Source organism: Suillus subalutaceus (genome assembly GCF_016647625.1).
Source record: "Suillus subalutaceus strain FC151 chromosome Unknown DFJ58scaffold_117, whole genome shotgun sequence".
In the NCBI taxonomy this organism is placed as follows: domain Eukaryota; kingdom Fungi; phylum Basidiomycota; class Agaricomycetes; order Boletales; family Suillaceae; genus Suillus; species Suillus subalutaceus.
This window is the reverse complement of record NW_024540366.1, coordinates 97,158-119,696: the sequence shown is the minus strand read 5'-3', so window position 1 is coordinate 119,696 and position 22,539 is coordinate 97,158. Positions and strand designations below refer to the sequence as shown.

The 22,539-nt window shown below is 47.9% G+C and overlaps 6 protein-coding genes across 6 annotated transcripts; 1 reads left to right on the top strand and 5 right to left on the bottom strand.

Moving 5' to 3' along the window:
• Nucleotides 1–2,320: 2,320 nt before the first annotated feature.
• Nucleotides 2,321–4,369, top strand: DFJ58DRAFT_806464 (uncharacterized protein). Its single transcript, XM_041391179.1, has 6 exons — nt 2,321–2,474; nt 2,556–2,703; nt 2,888–3,042; nt 3,094–3,614; nt 3,668–4,025; nt 4,188–4,369. The coding sequence occupies exons 1-6, from the start codon at nt 2,421–2,423 to the stop codon at nt 4,251–4,253; spliced, it is 1,302 nt and encodes a 433-aa protein (XP_041239889.1). The 5' UTR covers nt 2,321–2,420; the 3' UTR covers nt 4,254–4,369.
• A 1,627-nt stretch (nt 4,370–5,996) lies between these two features.
• Nucleotides 5,997–7,558, bottom strand: DFJ58DRAFT_806460 (uncharacterized protein). The gene is made up of 7 exons (XM_041391178.1): nt 7,421–7,558; nt 7,318–7,364; nt 7,236–7,249; nt 7,111–7,174; nt 6,970–7,054; nt 6,891–6,914; nt 5,997–6,837 (listed from the first exon to the last, which is right to left on the bottom strand). Exons 1-7 carry the CDS (start codon nt 7,517–7,519, stop codon nt 6,388–6,390), a joined length of 783 nt encoding a protein of 260 aa, XP_041239888.1. The 5' UTR covers nt 7,520–7,558; the 3' UTR covers nt 5,997–6,387.
• Nucleotides 7,559–9,433: 1,875 nt separating this feature from the next.
• DFJ58DRAFT_665989 (uncharacterized protein) lies at nt 9,434–9,731 on the bottom strand (the record flags this gene model as incomplete). The annotated part of the gene is made up of 2 exons (XM_041382536.1): nt 9,434–9,588; nt 9,638–9,731. Coding segments are annotated over 2 exons (249 nt in total), but the record flags the coding sequence as incomplete, so codon positions are not given.
• Nucleotides 9,732–12,360: 2,629 nt separating this feature from the next.
• On the bottom strand, nt 12,361–14,897 carry DFJ58DRAFT_806445 (uncharacterized protein). The gene is made up of 2 exons (XM_041391177.1): nt 14,599–14,897; nt 12,361–14,540 (listed from the first exon to the last, which is right to left on the bottom strand). The coding sequence occupies exons 1-2, from the start codon at nt 14,785–14,787 to the stop codon at nt 12,711–12,713; spliced, it is 2,019 nt and encodes a 672-aa protein (XP_041239886.1). The 5' UTR covers nt 14,788–14,897; the 3' UTR covers nt 12,361–12,710.
• A 4,024-nt stretch (nt 14,898–18,921) lies between these two features.
• Nucleotides 18,922–19,348, bottom strand: DFJ58DRAFT_665920 (uncharacterized protein; the record flags this gene model as incomplete). Its single annotated transcript, XM_041382534.1, has 2 exons — nt 18,922–19,123; nt 19,173–19,348. 2 exons carry the CDS (start codon nt 19,346–19,348, stop codon nt 18,922–18,924), a joined length of 378 nt encoding a protein of 125 aa, XP_041239885.1.
• A 918-nt stretch (nt 19,349–20,266) lies between these two features.
• DFJ58DRAFT_806430 (WD40-repeat-containing domain protein) lies at nt 20,267–22,212 on the bottom strand. Its single transcript, XM_041391176.1, has 4 exons — nt 22,079–22,212; nt 21,837–22,023; nt 20,972–21,787; nt 20,267–20,910 (listed from the first exon to the last, which is right to left on the bottom strand). Exons 1-4 carry the CDS (start codon nt 22,084–22,086, stop codon nt 20,431–20,433), a joined length of 1,491 nt encoding a protein of 496 aa, XP_041239884.1. The 5' UTR covers nt 22,087–22,212; the 3' UTR covers nt 20,267–20,430.
• Between the last annotated feature and the right edge of the window lie 327 nt (nt 22,213–22,539).

Genomic DNA, 22,539 nt, shown 5'->3' with positions numbered 1-22,539 from the left:
TCCAGCCTCCACTTTTGTTGACCATCATCAATGTCAGCATTTTGCACACGTCGTCGAGCAGTCAATGCGCAACGCCCCTCGCGTACCATTACAAATGTCATTTGATCACCCGCCTTCCTGGGTCTCAGTTGATGCGAGAGCTCGCTACAGTGGTAGCACTGAACCATCCATGCCAATCGCGTCATCAGTCTTTGTTATGCTAGCAACTAGTGCAAAGCGCAGGGGCTGACAGAACGTTTCCGTCGGCACAGAAGCACGATATGGCATTGGAGAGTAAATATCTTATGTCGGCGAATCAACATATGTCCACTCATTCGACACGAAATGCTAAACCGCCTTACACTACAGCTCACATTGCCAGTCCAACCGACTTCGTAAATATCATGCTACTTCTAGCAACGATAATTCAGACTGGAGATCACAAGGTATGTTTTTTTGTGTGTTTCAATCACGTAGCAGCCTACCATATGTTTGCGAGACAGCTTGGCGGGTTGGCTGAACATGCATATAGCGTGCCTACTCACCACGCAGTGGTGGTGCAATGATGTAACATTTCTTGGTGACACCACCGATGTAGCTCGGACAAGTGCACTGTGTAGAAGTGGTCTTCTTAATCCTTCGTTCATTTCACCACCACCAGGTGTGGGGGGTCACCAAGGAGAGGAGGGTCAAATTCTACCCGGAGGAATGAGTCGTCTGTTCTTGATCGTTCTAATATCACTGCCCCTCTGCTTCGCTCTGGTCTTGCGCAAGATGGATGTGGTATCTCTCGTTGATGATACCCATTGTGGATGAGGGGGTCGAGGGACTTTGCCAGTGGTTTTCAAAACTTGGTCCAGCAGTTCCAAGTACAGACCTCGGTGACCAAGACAGACATATATCGGTACACTTTGGGATGTTCTTTCAGGCCTCGAGAGTTCTGCTCCGATAATTCGCCAAGAGCTTCGCCATCACCGGCGACCTGAAGTCTCACAGGTGAGCTCCTGGCAAGCGGCATCTGAACCCGTTGCTTTCTTATTTCAACACTCAAACTCAATGCATTGTGTAGATTCACATTTGCGCAAATAGATCCCCATGCTATATGATCATGCTATTCTCTAGTAGTTTCCAGAGAAAACGATTCAGGCTGTCATTCGGTACCGATCGTACGTCCGCGGTGGCCGAAGGCTGTAACATACTAGGATCATGACCCAGTCGTCTGTATCAGGGACGTATTCACTCCAAAACCTGCTCAATTGGGAGACTGGGCGCGAAGCAGATCCGATCTTTCGTCTCGAGTGATATTGTGACTACTACTGCAACATCACCCCTTTCGAGGGACACTGGGTAGCGATCACCGGCTTGTCCTCATTCAACCACGGAGCCTGGTACTTATTACTATACATGCCAATTGTCATTACGAAGACCTGGATGCCGAACTACTACCTCACCGCATGGGAAGGTAATATTCATTCGCCTGTACAGTACCGGCGTCACTAGAAGATCCAGCATGCACGCATGCTTTGACAATTCAGTACCTAGATTGGAAAGGAAAGCAGCCGTCAGGAAGCATTAGTTTTGCCGCTTAAAACCAAGTTCAAGGGTCTAGTGTTCGTAAGGTGACTAGGACCAGTTAGTGCGATGCACCAGCGTGTAATCGTCGCAATACAATAACAATGACATCCGACAAATGCAAGGGCCCCGCAGTCTAGTCCAGAGCTAAAAGTCGTACGATGCCAGATTAGGAGCTTACCACAGGCTGAGGAAGTATCCAAGAAAGAGTTAGGCGTAAGTCATTGATGCTGCCAGAAGGATGCAGCTGTTGAAGGAACTTCTGGTGGTGAATCTGTCAATGGAAGTGCTATCATTGACGCGATATCATGATATGATGTTAGCGCGATTGTGTATGGAGATATCATTATTTGCATTAAAGTTCATGTGTACTTGCTGAGTTTCTTGCTCAAAGGTAGGCTAGGAGTGGATTAGCACTGTACAGCCTGAACGTTCTCTTGCTCGTCACGGTCTTCAGCTTCATGAGCCCGAAGAGACTCATGTGGAGAGCTCAGAGTCCGAGTCTGTCGTCGCTTCAAAGTACGGTCTGTGTCAGCAAGTTTGTCTGAGCCAATCAGATTGCAAAAAAAAAAACACGGCGAGTGCTATGATCTCAAATATGCTCTTTGAATGGGAGCCGCTGATCGTAGGATATTGAATGCTGGGTGCATCGATTTAGTAGGACGACTCGTTGTGTTAGAAAGAAAGCGAGTCAGACACCTTAACCCTATCTCTGATCGATAAAGCCTGCCCTAATGGGATCAGATGGGCCTCGTTGCGATTATCTGACCTGTGTTTTGGTTGTGCTCCGATAAAATTTCAGGAGGTGCGCTAATCAAATCGGCAATCTCATCTTTCTCTCCATCTTCCACCTTCTCCAAGTTTTCAAAATGGCACCTGTGGGCAAGCTCTATTGTGTCTCTGCCATGCCCCAGACCAAGACGGTAATTAGTGCACTTGCGTCATCTCGCCTTTTAATATGACTCATAATAACCCATAGATCAGAAGCGTCTGTGCACTAGCAGGGTCTTGAGCTCGAGATCCCCGAGTACACGCACTTTTCGGACAACCAGAAGCCAGAGTTTCTTGCCAAGTTCCCTCATGGAAAGATCCCCGCTTTTGAGAGCGCAAACGGCCTCAATCTCACGGAGGGTGCCCCGATTGCGCGGTATCGTGAGTCATACTATTTTCCATGTTGATCTTGATCTAGGATACCATAAGGATGAGAAGATCTACAGTTATCCCTGTCTTAATTCTGTGTCGACAACTTCATATAATTCTGATCATGTTATCCGTTCTCACTTTCATGTAGTGTTGTTGTGGGTTTGAAACGTATGTACTGATGTTTTGATTGCAGTTGCCGGCCTTGCTCCCAACTCTGGCCTTCTCGGCTCGACACCAGAGGATGCTGCAGTCGTCGATCAATGGGTTCACTTTGTTGAATCAGAAATTTCCACACAAAACGATCTCATTTCGGGGATGCTTAGGAACTTCTTTCCCTACAGCAAAGGCGTAAGTTAGATCCTCACCACCAGACCGTTCGCACTCAATGACCCAATGCAGTTCCACACCGTCCTCGTTGAGCGCCAATTGCGCAGCCTAATCACCCTCGAAACTCATCTGAGCACCCGTACCTTCCTCGTTGGCGACCGCATCACTCTTGCTGACATTACTGCCGCCGCTGTTCTTCAGCGCGTCGTTGCCGTCACCGCAGACGCCGATGTGCGCGCCAAACTCATCAACACTATTCGTTTCTTGGAAACTATTGTGCATCAGCCCAAACTCGAGGCTATCTTCGGTCCTACTGAGTACACCGAGAAGGCACTGCAGTACGTCCCTCCCAAAAAGGAGAAGGCGCCGGCACCCCCAGCCGCACCAAAAGAGAAGAAAGAGAAGGAGAAGCCAAAGAAAGCCGCTGAGGACGATGACGAGGACGATGGCAACCTTGTGCCTGAGGAGCCCAAGGAGAAGAATCCCTTGGACCTGCTCCCAAAGAGCACGTTCAACCTCGAGGACTGGAAGCGTGCCTACAGCAACAAGGACACGCGCGGCGCTGATGGTTCGCTAGAGTGGTTCTACGCCAAGTAAGCACGTACTACCTCTCCTTCGCTGGACGTGCTGACTGAGGTACTTGCAGCTTCGACAAGGAGGGCTTCTCCGTCTGGCGCGTAGACTTCAAATACAATGAGGAACTCACGCAAGTTTTCATGTCCTCCAACCAGGTCGGTGGTTTCTTCAACCGCCTCGAGGCATCACGCAAGTACCTGTTCGGATCGGTGGGCGTGCTTGGCCAGGCCAACGCCTCTATTATCTCTGGCGTCTTCATCCTGCGGGGCCAAGACTCAAAGGCAGCTGTAGACTGCGCACCAGACTTTGAGAGCTACGAATACACCAAACTAGATGTGTTTGGTAACCAGGAGGACAAAGCCTTCTTCGAGGGCGCACTTGCATGGGATCTAGAGGTCGATGGCAAGAAATGGGCAGATGGAAAGAACGTGAGTATTTTTGTCGTGTTTCACGACTTTTTGCTGATGTTTGCGCTGCAGTTTAAGTAAAAGGCACCTGACGTCGGAGAGCGTGGGACTTTTGGGAAGCTGCAGCATCGATTTCGTGTATCATCGTGTCTCTTATTTGTAGATCTTGTCACTTTTAACCAGCTGTTGATCTACGTCTGTGGAAGGGAGGTGGCTGCGACACACATACTGTCCTATAATGTCCAGTGACACACTTCTCGATGCCTCTTACTTAGAAGTCGTCAGAAGCCGAATATCCTCTAAGCGTATCCTGGGAGTCTTTTACTCCAGAATTGCCGCCTGCGTTGGCAGAAACCTTGTTTGACCTAAATGGTGTGAGTGTGTTTTGGATTCAGCAGAGTTCTAATAAACATTATGGATGGATCACACATGTATATTGCGGCGCAATGCTTAGCAGTGAGCACACACCATCTGATTATCAGGAATATGAATATGATATTTTATTTGGCCATATATGCTCTGTGACATAAGCAACCTCGCTAACGGGCCGGGAATTTCCAGGTCACGTGACTGTCAGGTAATGCATCAGAAGAATGTGATCACATGATCTGCTCTGCTCAGCCGGAAGTTGCCGGTTGGCGAAAGTTGTCGACTAATTATGGGGGTGAAGGAAACCTTCGTCAAGCAAAGTAACGACAAAAGCGGTGCCGGGGGATTCCACGTGCACCTCGATAGCCAAGAGTCTACCAAGTCCCTTTTACCGAAGCAATACGAAGGAGGTAAATGGAAGAACTCGAAATACTAGGGTTGTCCGTTCTGGGTTCGCCGCATAATTGAACTTTGTCGTCCGCACGAAGGTTCAATATTCAATGTTCATAACTTAACCGCAAAACCTTGATATAGGTAAGTGAGACTTATAATTAAGCTTTTGGACGAGCTTCCTTCGATCGTTGCCACGTCTCGGCCAGATTTTGAAGAAATGGAAGACGATCGTCCCTTCTTTCCAGTCGTTCTTTGCACCCCTGGATGAATGTTTCCCAGCTACATAGCGCGGTGATACAGAAGGAGCGACTGTCTCCGTTCTATTTGGTCTAACCACGGGAGACTGGTGGTGGATAGTTCCGTTCATGATCACGGTGAGGCAGCAGTCTGGCCCAATTTTAGAACCAGAAAAAACTTTCAGTCAAGGAAGTTGTCGGGAATCAGTACCTAACACTGGTTAGCAAGCATTGCCCTAGTGCTTGCCGTTCACCAAGTGTGGAAACAACGAGGCAACCTGTATCGTACGATAACGGTATGTATTCCTATGCACTGTATTCCATTGTGATCAGGAACGTTAATGTTATTATAATATGTTGCAGCGCTGCTTACTAGTTAATCTCCGAAACTGCGAGGAATACAACCTCGGGTGGTTCAAGCCTCGGTGAGTTTATTTGCAAATCTTAACCATGGTGTGCGTACGAGTCAGTATCTGGGCGTGTCTCATGCGTGTCATTTCTAGCCGAAGAAGACTGGCGTTCGTGAGATGCATAGGTATACGGATGAATTAATGATACAAGACAGATCTCTTCTGAAAGTCCCAAAAGTATGTTCGACCAATTAAACTAACCACGTTCAATATCAGATTGCTATAGTGTGTCCTTTCTTTCACCGCGATCAATGTCTCTAAGCATACATAGATATATTCAAGTCTAAAATTGAAAGGAATCCTTTCCTTCTTTTTCTTGGACACGGTTGACAAAGTTCTTAAAATCATGTGAAAACAGTTCTGATTCGCGGGATGTTGACTCGTCAAGTACTGAAACTACTGACTCCGGTCCCTGACAATCCCATCACCGTCACTTCTGGTATATGCATGCTGATTGGGGAGTACGTCGGCGAAAATTCTGTTGTAAGCTTTTCGTTTTGAAAGACTGAGCGTGGCACAGTACGGAGTTGACATAGGTCATGGCTGAGTAAAGCTCTCGCTGGAAAAGTCGACACTCGAAAAAACCGTTTGATTGTGGAGTCTACGTAGCAGCTAGTATAAGAGGCCGTGTTCGACAAAACAATGCTCACGAGTCCTGCTGACTGAATGTAATCGAGCGCTGCGGTTATCGCAGGCTCACAACAAAGATGTCAATCTTTGTACATAGGAATTCGACGTCTCATACCGGCACTTTACAGATCCACAAAGGGTTTTTTATGCATTAATAATGCGGGGAAGAGGGGGAAGGAAGGGGGAAGGGCCTTCTGTGATCAAATGATGTCACTCGATATCTTGGTCAAATCAAGTACCAGCATGACTGTCGTGACGTAAGAATGTTAGCTATTTGTATTCTTCAAGGCTCTCAAAGGATTTGAACGTGGGGGTATTGTCCTTTTAGGCCATAGGCCACCATAGTCAAGTACGATTGACGACTCCTGCTACCCTCCCACTTGCTACTTTCTCGACATCGCGGCAAGTAAGACTGTACCTAGTCATCCTCTCGACTGTCCCTCCAGATTCAATGATCCCCACGACAGTCTCATCTTGAACCATGTGGCGATTGATGATCCGCGAGTGCGATCCATTTGGAAGAAGCAGGAAACCATCACCGGTGAACGTGTCGGCATATACATCGTCTATGCCATGCAGATGTGTTGAGTAAAGTTCCCCAGTCGTAACCACAACACTGCGAGGCTCCAGAAACAATGACAATAAAGGCGCCGGATCGATGCTACGTCCCACCGATCCAGGGTCAACACTGGAACTGTCATGATCCTTATTATATCGATAGTAATGGAAGATAGCATGCGATCCTAAGGAAATAGTTGCGACGACTGGGTAATATGAGGGACCGTCTTCGTGGGGCTTCAAATTGGACATCAATCATCAGTGTTGAAACGGGATATTTCGGATCGTACCATGATGCCTTGTCCCGGATGGTACTTTTACGACGATGAGAGAAGTGTAAAAATTATTCGTGAGATGGAATGGTCTCACTTCGTTCAATATAACGTGATTGGGCCCCTTGTGTGGGGACTGGTCGAAGGCGCCAAGGAATCTGAGACGTCCTAGAACATCAGGACTATCATCGGACCGAATGGTTGAGATAGGCTACCCAAAGCTTGATAAACGACTCACAAATCATTCAAGAATACAGGCAAGTCCTGACGAAACAGAACGTTCTTCTGGAGAACTTCACCCCCTATATAGAACAAAGGAACCTGCGTGAGGGATTTCAAACAGTAACGGATGACTTTACTTACCCCATAATTGCAGTCTAAACAAAAATAACGAATTGGCCACCGGATTAGTGCGCGCGTATCGATAGTGGTATACATAACAAACCTACGATTGTTCAACGTCTTCCATTTCTGCTTTGGGGAATCTTCTATCTGACGACTAGCTAAGGAGCGCACCTAAGAAACTAACTTGTTCGGCTACAACTCACCTTCCGTAGTAAATACTGTTCCTCATCTTCAGAGATGAAGTTTGGGATATAGAATGCAGCTGAAGTTCCTTGCAGGTGGTGTTCAGCAAGGAGGTCCATAATATTGGTATTACCTGAACCAAGAAGGTCTGGGAATGCTTAGCTCAAGTTGTTACGTCATATGAAGTGCGGTTTGGTGCAGTTGACTTCACACGCCGTTTTCGCTAGACTGAGAATTCGACTTAGAACCACTCCGACTATGTCCTTGAGCAAAGAGTTTTGCCTTAGTCAGGCTACGCGGCCACTCCATCTCAGGCTACTTCATCTTTAATCCGCCTGTCTGACTATTTGATTTATCTTAATGTTCCATTTGTGACAAGGTCCTTTAGGAACCTTCGGTGCGAGCTATCTCCATCGATGAACGTCGAACGTCTATGGACTGGCTCAATGTTGAGGTATTCGTGTGGCTACTGCTTCCTCGATCCGTTCTCACCGCATCTCATCAGAAATATCCTTGATGGTAAAATTTCATCACCCATTTACGCGGTCCGTGTATTTTTATGGTTGATATAGGCTTCACAGCAAGTACTTGCGCTTCCAAATTCTTCGCTTGTATGGGATCATATCAAATACTGGTTAGCCAATCATAGCTATGTCAGGTTTGTCGTATGGCATGCAGAGACATCAAATGAGAAAGCGGGGGCTGATTTGCCTGCAGCAATGCTAGTATTGCGAATCTCGAACCTGGAGATGTTTCCAACCCCAAATAACATCCTCGAGGGGTCCTCAATTGGTATGTCAATGACTGCCATGTGTAGCACTGCTGTTTAATACTACAGTTTTGTGAAAGTCATGCATGGCAAAGACCATGCTCAAAAAGGAAGTCCTTCAACTTGATCGAGGGATCTTTCAGACACCCGGACCTCAGACCTTCGTTCCCTATTCATGATGTATTGTAGGAGCCAAAGATTCATACATCAGATTCGAAGCCCTCAGCTAACCCCTGCATATTAACAGAAGCCTTCGAGGTGCCGATGGCTTGCTCCTCTCGTTATCGGATGGCAAAATGCGGCGCCAAACACGGTTCCGTGCGTTAATAGATCTGGCGTGTCCAGTTAACCATAAGTTGAGTGTAAAGCTTTATCAGAAGTGTAGCTTCGATAAACATACCCGACTTGAAAGGCATTTGAAAATATTCCGGAGTACAGCCAGTGAGTTGTAAATGAAAATTCTGAATCACCAGACCCACTTTATTGAGGCTATTAATGCTATATAATAGTGGTTGCAATGATTTATGACAAAAGGTGAGGAAAAAATATAGGTCCTCGAAATCTCGAGCGAGACCCGGAAGACCGTGCATTATTTATGGCTCAGTGTCGGCGTTTCGTTTCATGCGATTATCTCAATGCACCGAAATTTGGGCCGTCGGACTATGACACCATGTTGCGACCAGGTTGTCATTCGCACACAACTGTAAGCGCTGAGTAAGTGTCTAGTACCGAGTCTACAAACTTGCGATCGACGGGCCTGTCGGGATCTGTCTTATTGATTGGTGCCGTCACTGCTGCTGTGACAATGAATGGCCAACGATACGATGTCGTGGTTCAAACGTGTCACCTGTTCTCCTGGGTGACCTTTCCGCTCCAGATTACGAAGTGCGGTTATACATCATGGATGCCGTGTCAAATTTTCCGAAATGATCGTGCTCATAAGTAATGCTTTTAAGGCGACGCAAGACAGCGCCAGTCGGTCGGTGGGCACTGGGTAAACAAAAGCCAAAAGCAAATTTAAATAGACAAAATGCTTGATCAAATACTATAAACAGGAGGCTGCGTGCATATTACTCAGGTGACTAGCCTATGTATATCTGATAAGTCCATGTCAAAGTGATGTTCGCTTTCCCCTTCAGGATCTTTCATTGTACAGAAGCGGAATCGGCCGGCAGAACGTTCCGCGACAAAGAAAGATATAGCCACGAAGACGAGAACTGCATGAGGCGAACCAACGCAACCTGCAAGAAGTATAGTGATGCGGCTATTTTTGTTGTTCCGAACCACTGGAAAGTGTCATTAATGGAGCTCTGTCTTGAACGAGATAGATGTCGTACACAGGGGTATAGACGCAAGGATAGCCCCGGCGGTTGCAGTTACCGCAACTAGGTCGACTGCCATCACATTTTAGTTTGCGACCTTGACGAATTCTCAGTACGCGTATTGGTACTTTATATCATAAAAGCACCACCTCGACAAAATTGGCAAGCCATCGCTGTCCTACGCGGGACCCGTGGGCTTGAGTCGTCATCCATAGGATTGTAATTATATTGACCACTAGTAGCCTGAGGAGCGTCAAACGGGAACTGCTATACAAATTGTGTGCACGTACATGTGAAGAAGACATTAGGACGGTATTATCGTTTAACGAAGAGCGACGTCTACGAGAAGCAGAAAAGGAGAACGATGCAGAGATGAGGGGCAGGAATAGCTGGTGCAATTTATGATGTCCCTAGCGAATTTAACGCTGAACCAACCTCGTATAAGTCGGGTAAATACGTATTTCCATCTGTACAGCCCGTATAGCCAGAACCCGCTTCGGCGTTGTTATTTTAAATATCGCACTAGTATGAAAACTCAGACGCTACATCGGGAAGAGATAGCTGAAGGTCCAAGATCTGACTGCGCTATCATGAGCTGCCCCAAAATGCCACGTGCCAACGAGACGATCAAGAAGACGTACATGTGTCCTGATTCCAGGCTGTTTCTACGAAGCTTCAATTAACCAATCAAATGGTAATGAACCAAGTGGCGAAAGGTCATGAACCGGAGGTAGACTGCCTATCAAACCGATCAAGCCAGAAAAGCCGAGGGTGCTCTCCACTGACACGCCAAATCCCTGCAAGCCACGGAGAGGGTTGTGGTGTATCTATACCCGATATTAAAGAAATTGCCGAGTCCGTCGAATACCGTTCGAAGGGAACCCATACAATGTGAACACACGATCTAAGATCATCTCTTTCCAATTTGTCAATTCAAGTTGGAGACTCAGACATGCCGTAATTTCTAGTCACTTGCTGACTCATCAACTTTTCTTCTGCAGCTAACACGTTACTTAGTTTGATATTCCCCGGTCCCGGCTGAAACGATTCAGGCTACTAATCGCGAAACTTGAGACTGTTAGTGTTCCCTACGGTACATCCATCATGGACCGTTATCCCCGAAACGTGAAAACACCAAACTGTCGTTAACCAGAACGTTCATTGCTTACACAATGTTTTTCTGAAACTCCGGTGTCCAGTCGTTTCCATTTCAAAAGGAGTTCTCGGCCATGAAATTTCTGTAAGTGGCACGTTATTGAATTTTCAAAACATTGGGCGTTAATGATATCTACTCGATCATCAATAGCTGGTGTTGTGGACGCTTGTCGGCGCTCCACCCATCGATGGTATCAAATTCCGCGGAAGATTTCATTGCGCTGGAATTTGATCCGATGCGATGACTGGACCAGTACATCGCATAGTGGGTCCAACATCGACGTCTCTCCTGGATAAATGAAGCCATAGGTTTCCTCGCCCAAAGTAACAAAAGGTCTGTAAGTGTAAGTAGTAGTTCTACGCCGCATACACGTCTACTGATTTAATAGCTGTAATCAAGGTACAAATAGAATCAAGATCTTTCTGGGAAGTAAGACAACACGTATATGAACGTTAAGCATTTCCTCTTCCAGGAGATGCCAATTATGGAGGCACTGGTGCGGCTGCCAGGGGCTGTGGTAATATGGGTGGTCACGAATTACAGCGTATCCATGACTGAAGAAGCAGGGGCATCCAAGATTCGAGGGACCTATCTGTACCCGAAACCAGAACGGTAGGGGAATCGGGCTTCAAGAAGTTCACGTGCAACCCAAAAAAGTGCGGGGAAACGAATGGTACTACTCTTGATGCATTTCTGATGCGCCGATGGCCAATATCTTGATGAACTGAAAATTCCGCTATCACGGGCAGAATCTATTAGGGTTAGCTACGACACAGTCCTCCTGAGGGTATAGCCTGGTATAGTCCGTTATTTCGCTGTCGTGCGTTGTAACTAAGCTAAAACCTTGTTGCGATCTCATTATAGGTTATTAAAGGCCAGCGCCTGCCAGCGTTGGAGGTAGCGCATCATTACTCAAGCTGACTTCAGGAATTTTATCACCGATAAATATAACCTTCCGTAGCGGTGTCCACCTTGACTCCCCCTCCTACTAGCCCGAGTCCGATTCTTCGCAAACCAGGGTACACTCAGTGCTTACTACCTGACCACTTCCCATACAACGGTAATTGCGTGCTTGTCTCGATCTGTTCCGCTGATCTGTCGATGTATGTGAACAAATAAAAAAGCCAGTCCTCATTCCTTTGTTGCCTTGAAGCCGCTGGCAATGATTTCGGCCCCGCTGGCCCGCGGTATGATCGTAATTCATCAAATCCACGCGACAATCTGATAAACATATTGACTATGGGATCGCCTGCCTCTGTAATATGTGAGGCAGGCATATGGAGTGCTCGCCGCGGGACTGGCCCAATACATCCTCCGCATGTAATAGTCTATAGGGTACAGCCCTAGTGGGCAACACGGAAAGTTCCCCAAATCTCCTGCAGTGCGACTTTCACAAGCGCTGTTTACTGCGGAGCATAGTCCGTCCGTCTAGAGCGGGAAAGGCTTTTCTTCTTCTCAGAATTTACATCTCAGAGGGTCGGTTTGAAGAGGTTCGAAGATGGGAACGTTGATTTAATGAGTCTAAAGATCATGCATGCATTTTTGCTCGCCTCAACCCCCGAGGGGATCGCGCATCCGTTGGAGCGCATCATCTTAGATCATCTCGTTAGTCGTGGGTGTTCTGTTGTTGCCAATATTCTATTGTTGGAGATTAAAAATTTTCAAGGACTAGAACACCACGCGACCAATAATGACTTGCCTGCATACGATTCATGAAGTAGTAACGAAATGTGTAATTGTGATCAGGTACAGTGCGAAGTACATATCAGATAATATAGTCAGATCGTTAGTATGTACAAAGTTGCAATGACTTCAGTGTATCATATTAGTGATGAAAATATGTCAGGTAAAGATGAGGATGAGCTAAACGCGACCAAGGAGCAAAGGGGCGTTTGATAAATACGTTAGCGCAATGTACCCACTAACCACTTGCGAAACGAAAAAAAACCAGGAAGATACATTCATGCCTTGCGAGGGGGCGGATATATTGCGAGATAGATAAGGTAGGAATGGCTCGGTGTCGGAGCAGAAATGACGCGGACATTATTCTGCACAGGGAGCGATCAGGCTCTGATTCGCCACCCATCACCCTTTCTGCGCTCTCGGCCAACGCCCCCGAATGACTCTCGTACGACGAGCCATAAAGCGGTGGATGAAATTGCATCCTTGATCTCCTCAGCGGAAAGCGTCAACTCGCCCGAATTAGAGGTAGTTCGGATAACACCCTGCGCAGTAACTACACGACGGTGTACCGCAAGGCGCTCAACTTCTATGTCTGGCAACGGAAAGGGGACTTTCAGGAGTCCGACGACTTTGGGATGGTGTGGGGTCGGCGCAAGTGTGGCAACTTTCAGTCGAATGGTATGGTCTTGCTGCTCTGCGGAACTGTGCATCGGTGGCGAATGACCTGTGCGTTGTACCATGAGAGTACACGTCCAAGGCGTCTCTGAATCCTCGGCTTCACTGTCGTCACCAGAATTCTCCACGCTGCAAACGCTACTTCCAGTGCAAGTACTACCATCCGAGCTGGTACTGTGACTGTGGTGCGAGGACCTTGACCGACTATGGCTTATTGACGGAGCATGGATACCCGATGGTGGGTCAAGCACACGAGACGGCGATTTGTGAACCGACTTCATCAATGGCAGTTCTGATGTCACAACCGCGCTGCCGCGGCGGCTGACGCTCCCACTCTCGGGGCCTTGCGCCGGCGATCTCCTATCAGTACGGGATTTCCTACCCCGCACCTTCTTCTTTTTCAGTCCTCGTGACCACTCAAAACGCACCTCCACCTGCGGAGCACTGGCTCCAGCAAGATCCCCGCGCCCATTTGCGCTCAATTTACCCATCATCCCGTTCAAGAGGCCCGTGTCTGTGCCCTTCAGCCATTTGCGGACAACCCAAACATACTTGGTGGGTCGGCCCTTGAGTGGAGATATCGACGAATAAAGGGAAGCTTGGATACCGAGGACAGGAGGACAGAGTGTGACAGTGGATGAAATTCCTGACAACGAGGTGGGTGGGAGGTTATCATTAAAACGAGGTATATCCGCACCTTGAGGACTCGACGAGGGTATGTCATGCGATCCGCGAGACGAGAGACGAGTTATGCTTGGCAAACCCTGCAAATCGGTAGCCGCTATCGGCACCACTAATGGAAGCGTTCGTGGAGACGTGTCCTTTTTCTTGAACATCTTAGTAAACAGCTTTTTAGCGCCCCCGCGCTGGGGCGGTGCGCTGCTATTTATAGTATCTTCCAGGATAGCGGGGGTAAGGGTAAAACTGGGTTTACGAGAGAGATCGGTGTGTGAAGAAGGCGAAAGGGTAGTTGCGAAAACTTCGGGTGTAACAGCCCTACTGCTCGAAGAGTGGGGGCGTGCCCGAGGGAGCAAGCCTAGTTCTCGTTTGGAATCATCAACGCTAGTGCGCGCGCTGCTACTTGGCGGTAAGGCACCTAGCAACGGAACAGTGCCCCAGACTTCGATAGGTTCGAGGACGGCTAGACCAAGAATTTCCAAACCTCTCTTGGCGAATTTAGCCACTTTCGCCTCAGTGCCAGCATCCACTATGACATTAGTCATGACATTGTGAGCTTGAAGATTGTAAAGTGGAATAATCATGCGACGCCCCGAACTCGTAGTTGACGACGAAGCAAATGAGGATATAGAGCTTGCGGAGGTGTATGCTGAAAACGCAGACGACTCTGACTGGCCGGAAGGCGTTCTTCGAAGATCAATGGAATCAGTGGTGTCAGCTGTATCTGGAGTTGAATGGTCGAGGGCCTGGACAGTCGCATGGGGTCGATCATGACGAGATTGCGGGGGTACAAGTTGAACTTGGAGATTGAGCGGGTGATTTGATTTACTCGGTGGAGGTCGTACAACAATGAAAGTCTGAATGATATATTCAAGTTGTTGAGCCGCCTTTCAACCAGGATAGTATGAGACGTACCTCATTTACAAGTTTCTCCCTCTTGTCTTTTTTCTTCGACTTGGGATCACTGGCAGTGTAGTCCAGTGGCTGAGAATTAGCATCTGGCTCTGGAACGTCATTGTTTGGAGTTGAAAGTGATTGGTGTGAGCGTTGCTCGTGGCCCGGTTGTTGAACAGATATTAGGAAGGATGAGAAACTGGAGAACATGATTGTCGTTTACGAGCAAGGGCGAACCCGGAGCAGTCAAAGGACCATCAAGGATCAGTAGGAAGAGGTCTTGAATACCTTGCCAGCTAGCTACGTACGGTTATTATGACATTGATTACTTCATACTCCGTCGGCACTGCGGCTACAGCAACAAATACTGGTCACGTAAACAGTTGTCCACGCCAATGGATACGAGGCAATGGGCATATCAGTTGGAGGCCTGTCAACCGAAAAGCTGCGCCCGCAGAATCGTGTTGAACATGAAAGTGTATGATTACCGATGTGAAGAATCACATGCACAGCTGCATTCAAGATACCTGCGGCGGCGGCCTCAACCAAAACTTTGCCACAACACATATCAGATACCTAGATGCTTGGAGTAACACAGGCACATAATGATAGTACCGCGGCACCGACAGCCTACAGGCTACCATCTTTTCGATCTCAGGCTATCCGTATGGTAATACTCCGAGAGGAGGGGAAATAATTGCTACTATACTGGTCCTGGAAGACAATGAGTGGGGCTGCGAAGAAGGCGGACGCATGCCTAAAAGATGGTAGCAGGTGAATGAGTAAGTACTCATGAGAGTGGCAGTGATGTAGTGTACATGATTGGAGCGGAGGTCGTGTAGACTTGGGTCATCAAGCTTCAAGGACGACGCAACGTCAAACAAGGTGCTTCACAGAAGGTATTCGATTCACCTGGAGTTGCCTGGCAGGTTACAACTGGAGAGTGTAGATATTAGAACTCTTGCTTACATCGATAGTTGTAGAGATCGACTCACTCTCCGGATTACGGTATATCTCATCGGCCAAAGGGCGCACTTGGCCGGCACTCTGGCGTCGAACGATACTGACCTGTACCTCTACTGCGGACTGGCTAGCGCCTACCGAATCATTGCTTCCAGTCATAATATAGTCTCCCTACGAAACCTTAGACAACGGAACAAGTTCTCCAGGGCGTATCTTAACTTGCTGAATTGCTGTCGCTCAAACAAACCACATACAACTTCCAGCGCAACATCCACGCCAGAATCGGCTGTCAAAATTCAACTATAAGTTCCTCTATTAATATTGTCGTTCGATGTAATTCTAGTCAACGCACCTTATAAGGGAATACAGACAGGAACCCATTCTGCCAATGGACCATTGCATTCCTAAAATTACACTGCATGCTCTCCGGAGGCGCAAGGTGCTCGACTCGGAAGTTTAAGTCCTCCGAGGTCTGATGGGATACGTGTTGCAGTCATAGTCAGGTATTGAGGGTTATAGCAAGTACAGATACACTACTTACACAGATGGAGATGAGTCCACCATGTGCTACCGGAAGTATACGTTCGTCCGCAATTCACCAAGTCCAGTCCACTCCCCGGGCCCGATGTGAGGGAGAAGCGTGATTCCGGTGTCCAACTGTAGCCACGAAGGTCGAGTGACCCCAGCATTGACGCATTGATGCGTTCTTAGAAATCAACGACTGATATGCGAACACGCAGCAGTCAAGGTGCTGAGAACTCACATCTTCAATCGACACGCCGTCTACCAGTAAATGGGACGCCCATATGTTATGATACGGTCCGGCCGCAGCCCGCAGCCTGGCCAGGGAACCGAGCCACAGGCACCGCGCAATTTCTAACAAAAATCCCAACACGTTTGTTTGTGGGCCATGTGCATATGACACCGTTGCGACAAAATCGTAGTTTCAGTTACTGGCAAAGATGCGCGCCTCCGGCCGGTCCGTGAACCATTTGTCATGGAAATGTCCAGCCAGTTGACAAGTCTGACAAACTCTGCGGGCACTCTTGTGTAGTTGTGTAAGTAGTGAGAACGAAAATGTTTGCTTGATTGTAAGCAGATGGTTTTTTTCGGGTGGAAAAGGCCCGACCGAAGGGGTAACCCGGCCGGCCCCGACTTATATATGCCAAAGTGAGCCAAGATGAGCTGCAGCCGTCGGGTGCAAGTCACCCGGGCCCCGGTAGTAGACTAGTTAGATTAGGAGGATGTGATTACGTAGCTAAGTGGGTATAAGTATAGTAGAAAATTGTAATGTAGGCGCACTGTGCACAGGAAAGGGATCCGGAGTGGTGGGTATGGAAACGAAAATACGAAAAGGCAGCAGGCTGCAGGCAGGGCGTGACGTCAGAGCTTTGCCGGAGCCTGGGCGCTGTGTGGTAGGCGGAGAAGAGAGGCCGCATGCCGCACAGCCGCTGTAAGAAGTCCTTATTCTAACCATACACTCTTACCTCGCTTCGGGGTAGAATCCCAATGGACGTGAACGCAATTGTGCCGCTAAGACCAAGGCACACGTAACAGTGTACAACGACTCTTCGACAGGGCACGGTCATTCGTGTCATCACCAAGCCTCCCAAGGGATACTTGAACCGACTGCGCCCAGTTGGACGCGAGGTGATCGAGGTTATTGGGTATCCAAGTGGTTGTATTTACCACAGGTGATGCTGTGTTCGGTCTACATCCTATAGGGCTTTAATTCACCGAAATTGAGGACCCGGATACGGTATCACGATTGAATTCGACCGTAGTCCTGCAGATGTGTGCGGTAAATGACAACCGCATGTCATATCACAGAGTTGTCAATTTAAATTGGATTCGAGATTTTTATGAGTGGGAGAGAAGTAAAAACTTTACTGCGGACCTGTAACCTGATGTACATGGAAGTCGGGAACGTCCGGGGGAGACAGTGGAAAGAACCCATATAATATATATAGTCGTACTGCGGAAGTATCAGATCAATGCTGAATAGTAGATCTTTACAACAAAGCTTACGCGATAGTAAACGCCCACTCCACCGTTCTATAGCGTTCGTTGGGTAACACTGAACATTTCCTTAGCTAGAATACTTTCAGTGAACATACCTAATATTTCGAAACGCACCGACTCATTCGTCATCCGTTCACGGCAACGTGACGTCGTCTGAAACCCGCAAACTTTCATAGTACACGAGTACCTCGCAAGTGACTTATCCATCCCTTGATGCTCAGGGACCGACGTAGGCGCCATAATTAAGGGATGCAGCAGTGCCATTTCCTCCGAAGGCGTTTGATAGAATCTGCAAGAGCGCATCATTAGTGACTAAATTCGCATAGACGACGGGCCCATTTTAACGGTATATATAGTTTCAAACAGCTGCTAATCCACGTTTGGCACCAATGACTCGGAAGTTATAGGTATATCGTTTTCAAACACTGCAGTCCCGAAGACCTGAACCAAAGATGTCCCGTTCAACTCTGGATTAGAAACCGCATTCTGAGCACCTTGTGACCAGAGTAGATCGCATAGGGGTTTCCCTGTGACTTGAAAATGAGAACTGTGGGCATCTACGTATGACTCCATAAGGTCACTCACTTCGTGCCCATAGCAACGTCATGTATATTAACATGGCACTAGCACAAAGTCCGAGTCAGGGTATCATCAGCAGCAAAAGTACTGCTCTAACCATTTGCGTCAGCCACGAAACATAGCAAGCACTGGGCGTGGACGTACCGGGCCTTATACCTAGGTAACCCTTTCGATATCTGCCGCAAAGTCGGTGGCAGCAAGTGCACGCCAAGCCAATCGTCCGGGAGTATATCGGCGTGGCTACACCATTTGTGACTGACAGAAAAAATAACAATGCAAAGGAAGAGTCAAAGAGTATGGGCACCATCTATGAAGGCGGCAGGGCCTGGAATAGCTTGAAATATCCAACATGTCATCCTAAGATACGAAGAAGCAAGTGCAATGCACATGTTCTCGTGACAGGATCAAGGCACCAGGATGCGCATGACGAGATTGACCGTTCAAGAGATTTTCTTTCCAGAAATCTGTATGTTCATTGTGACTTTGAATGTTCGGCTGGAATGAGGCCCGAGGATGACAAAGAGTGACCACTGAACATCAGATCTAGGAATGTCATCACACATTGGAGCTTGTCAAGCCAATGGTAAAACAAGGTCCGCTAGCTTTCTTGCGATCATGATGGAATCTAGACAGCAAGGCATGGTGTTGAAGTTAGACCAACGAGATACTGAGACGATAGACAAGACCAGATAACCCAGTGTGAAATAGAGATCATACATACTGTCCCCAAAGATAAAACAAAGCGACAGGTCATGGCAAAACAGGTGATAAATATGCATTTTATGGCGGGGAGTCAGGCCTGACAGAAGGTAGGGTTACAGAACCCTCATTCCTGAGTCGTTCTTCGTCCTGACCCGGAATCATACCATCATCTGGTGTCCCGACATCTTCATCGTCCGCATCAGTCAGGAACTCGACAGCAGATGGACCGTCGTCCTCGGAGAGGCGGATTTGGCCTTCCGTCCTCGTCCACGTTTGAAGCCTGTGTCTGTATAAGTCCGAATTATGTGGCATGAACATAATGATCGCACTGGTGGGATACTACTGCACGCAGAGCACTTGCGCGACGCCAAAGCAAGTAAAGCAAGCACAACGTGGAAGTGGTGAAGATGAATATCAGGCCAAAATTTCCCAATGGCTGTGGCTTATTGCCATCGTGAGGTTCTGTTCGAAGAAGTAGAGCTGTGAGATTAGCGTTGGGGAACATGGGAGTCTGATTATGTGGCCGACCTCCAGGTGCTACAATACTAGGTGCCATATGAACTCTCCCTTGACGAGGCAGGCAGGAGGCGATGGGAAGAAGTGAATGGATGAGTATTACTCAGTTACTTATAATTAAACTCCCACTAGGTGGATAGCATTGAAAAATCTAAATCCTCTCTCCTCAAGATACTTGAGATGCGGCATCATGCGGTTCCACCAACCGACGTCATGTGACTACCGTACAGTGGCTGTACAGGGTATAGCAATCTAATATTATCTATGTAGACAAAAATCGATATACATGTAAGACCGACGTTACAAGCAGGTGTACTGTAGACTGTTGGAAGTCAACCAGCCAACATCACAATGGTACATAGTATCTTTTTCGTTTAACTCAGACACTCGTTCACTGCGCCGACGGAGTTACCATATTAGGTAACTCCATGCACGATACTATACTCGACTGGGTCATAGAGAACCACAATAAAACTACGATGACATATTGTCTCATTATCTGAATCAGGCTCTCTCGTCTCATATGACCACTGGAAGATTGAAGTGTCGACATTGGTCAGATTCTTATGGGGGTGCCCAAGATTAGCCTATAAGTTCAACATGAAGTTCTGTCCACGGATCAGCTTCAAGGTGTCTGGCCAAAGCGAGATTGTGGCGGCTTGAATTCCTCAACAGATTGACAACATCCTTAACTCCTCCGCTGACTGTAGTTTCTCGAGGCTCCCCATGCCTTGAGTTTATCCTGTGGAGTGATCGCCAGATAACATCCATTCAAAGGAATTTGTTGTAGAAGGACAATTTAATTCAGGACACACTTACCACGTTTGTCATGCGTACTAGGGTGAACCATATGAACAGTCAGAGGCAGAGCATAAGGGGGCCAATGATGACATGAAGACACCAGCCAGGTGGGTCCAAAATATCCAAATAAGTAAGTACGCAAATTTAGGAAGTCAATAGGAAATCATTAACACTGGTATACGTGCAAAAATATAGAAGCATGTAGGCGGCGTGCTGTGAATGAATAAATACGTAGGTCTCGGTATTAGTGGTACATACACCGTACAATGCTTATCGTATGGTAGACCTCAAGGTCATGTCACTGCCTTCATTTTTTTCCTTGTCATCGGGCGCGGACCAGACCCTAAACATCTTAATGGTCTCCTCCTTTGGACTGACAGTAAATACAGAACATCCGTCGGGGGCCATACAAGAATGGCCCACAGGAGCGGAGTGTGCTTTGACGTTAACAATTCGTCGACAGGATGGGTAAGAATGAACGGCAAGTGAGTTTTCTACACCTACGGCTGATGTATTGGCCACCGGGCGTACGCTGGTTTGAGGTACAGCCCATGAAGATCCGTGAGTGCTCAAGAGCTCCTTGCAGTGGGGGGACCAGTGCAAAGATGTGATGGTTGTCTGTAAGGGGATAGTATGCATGGGGCCAGAGGATGGCGCCAACTTTCCAGTATTCCAAATGTGTATTTCGCCGTCGGGGGAACCTCCTCCAGTTGCCAGCAGGCCATGTTGCCACGGACTCCATGACAAGGCCTTGAAAAACAAAACAAAAAAGATAATTGCCGCGGAAGAGTAATCTCATCATGCTACATACCTTGACCGGACCCTTGTGCTTCATGCGGATATTTTTGTCGCCAGTCGTAAGAAGATCACTTGCTCTATGGTCCCATATATGGACAATACCACTGTCATCTCCTGTGGCCAAATGGCGTCCGTCAACTGACCATTTCACACCGTGTACACGGCGTTTATGGCCCATAATCTTGGCTATCTCAGCCCGCATCCGGATATCGAACAGGGTCACATTGCCGCCGGTCCTGCCAACAGCAAGGACATCGCCATTCCAGTGCATGCCTCCCATACCATGGGCACCATCAACCCAGTCTACAAGCTGCATTCTTTTTTCGGCATCTATAACTCTGACATCACCGACTGTCGTCCCAAGAGCGAGGAGATAAGGTTTGGATTTTCCACCCCAATCGATACTATGGACCGTCCCGTCTGAAAGCGAGGAACGACACAGGTGAACTACTGCACGAGATTCAAGGTTCTGAAAATACACGTCATATTTGAAAGCAACTCCGATGCAGTTGGCATGTGACCATGCCATTGGAGAGGCGAAAAGGTTCGTAGACATCCCAGGTCCATCGAGGGCTAGTACAAAATGGTTCCGAGCCCCTAAATTAGCCTTTGCTGAGAGCAGAGACGCAGCACGCGAAGTCGAAAACAATTCGGAAGCACTTCGGCGAAGCAATGAACGAAAACACCGGTCTGAAAAGGGTGAGGGAGAGTCGGTGGGACTTAATACACGGTCGTCAAGTAGACCAAACGCTTTGGCGATACGATTTGTTCTCGGTGTAATATTCAATGGCAATGACGTTGAAGTTCGGACTGTCACAAATCGATCACCCTAAATCTCCCATGTGTAGCATGCTATGTTGGCTAGGCGAAGTCCTTACGTTTATCTCCTCGATTGGAGTCTCCGGTACTAAGGGTCTCGCTAAATCTTGTCCCAAGTCAAGCGAAGCCACGGAAACCCGCCTTCGCTTCCGGGTCGAGTATGTGCTCGAAACGCTAGCGCGTGATGGAGTGCGCTTTATCGTGGTACATGTTGGGGTAATAGTATCTGTGATACCACCATATTCGCTGTGGATCTCATTAGTTCCCGTCCTGTAGATAACACGACTCGGAGAATACAGACTCGGACATGATAGTTTGCCGCGGTATGAAAAAAGGGATACACAGAGTAAACGGGCAACTTCTTCTAGGTCCAGTCAAAATCCAGTGGTTCGTGATCGTGATGCGTTGTCAATCGTTGTTACGGTACGGTTAGAAAGGCAACCACTGGATGCCAATCGGTGTTTGTTTGAGTCTAAAGGTACAGCCAAACAACCGCCTTCTATATCCGGCCTGCCGGCGGTTGTCACACGGGTTATGACATTGGCAGGTTGTCTCTGAAGCTCATTTCAGAGTTTGATTCGATTGACCCGCGCGGGTTGATTGGCGAGCACTCCGGCTATTTGAAACAGTTACTCCCTGGGTTCGTACCTATCATACTATCGCCACGCCACCGCACTGCCGATACCCACCAAGTTGCCTGAAGTTGGCCAGCACATCGGATGTTAATTTTTGCGACATCTGATATGGCACAGCCCAGACTTC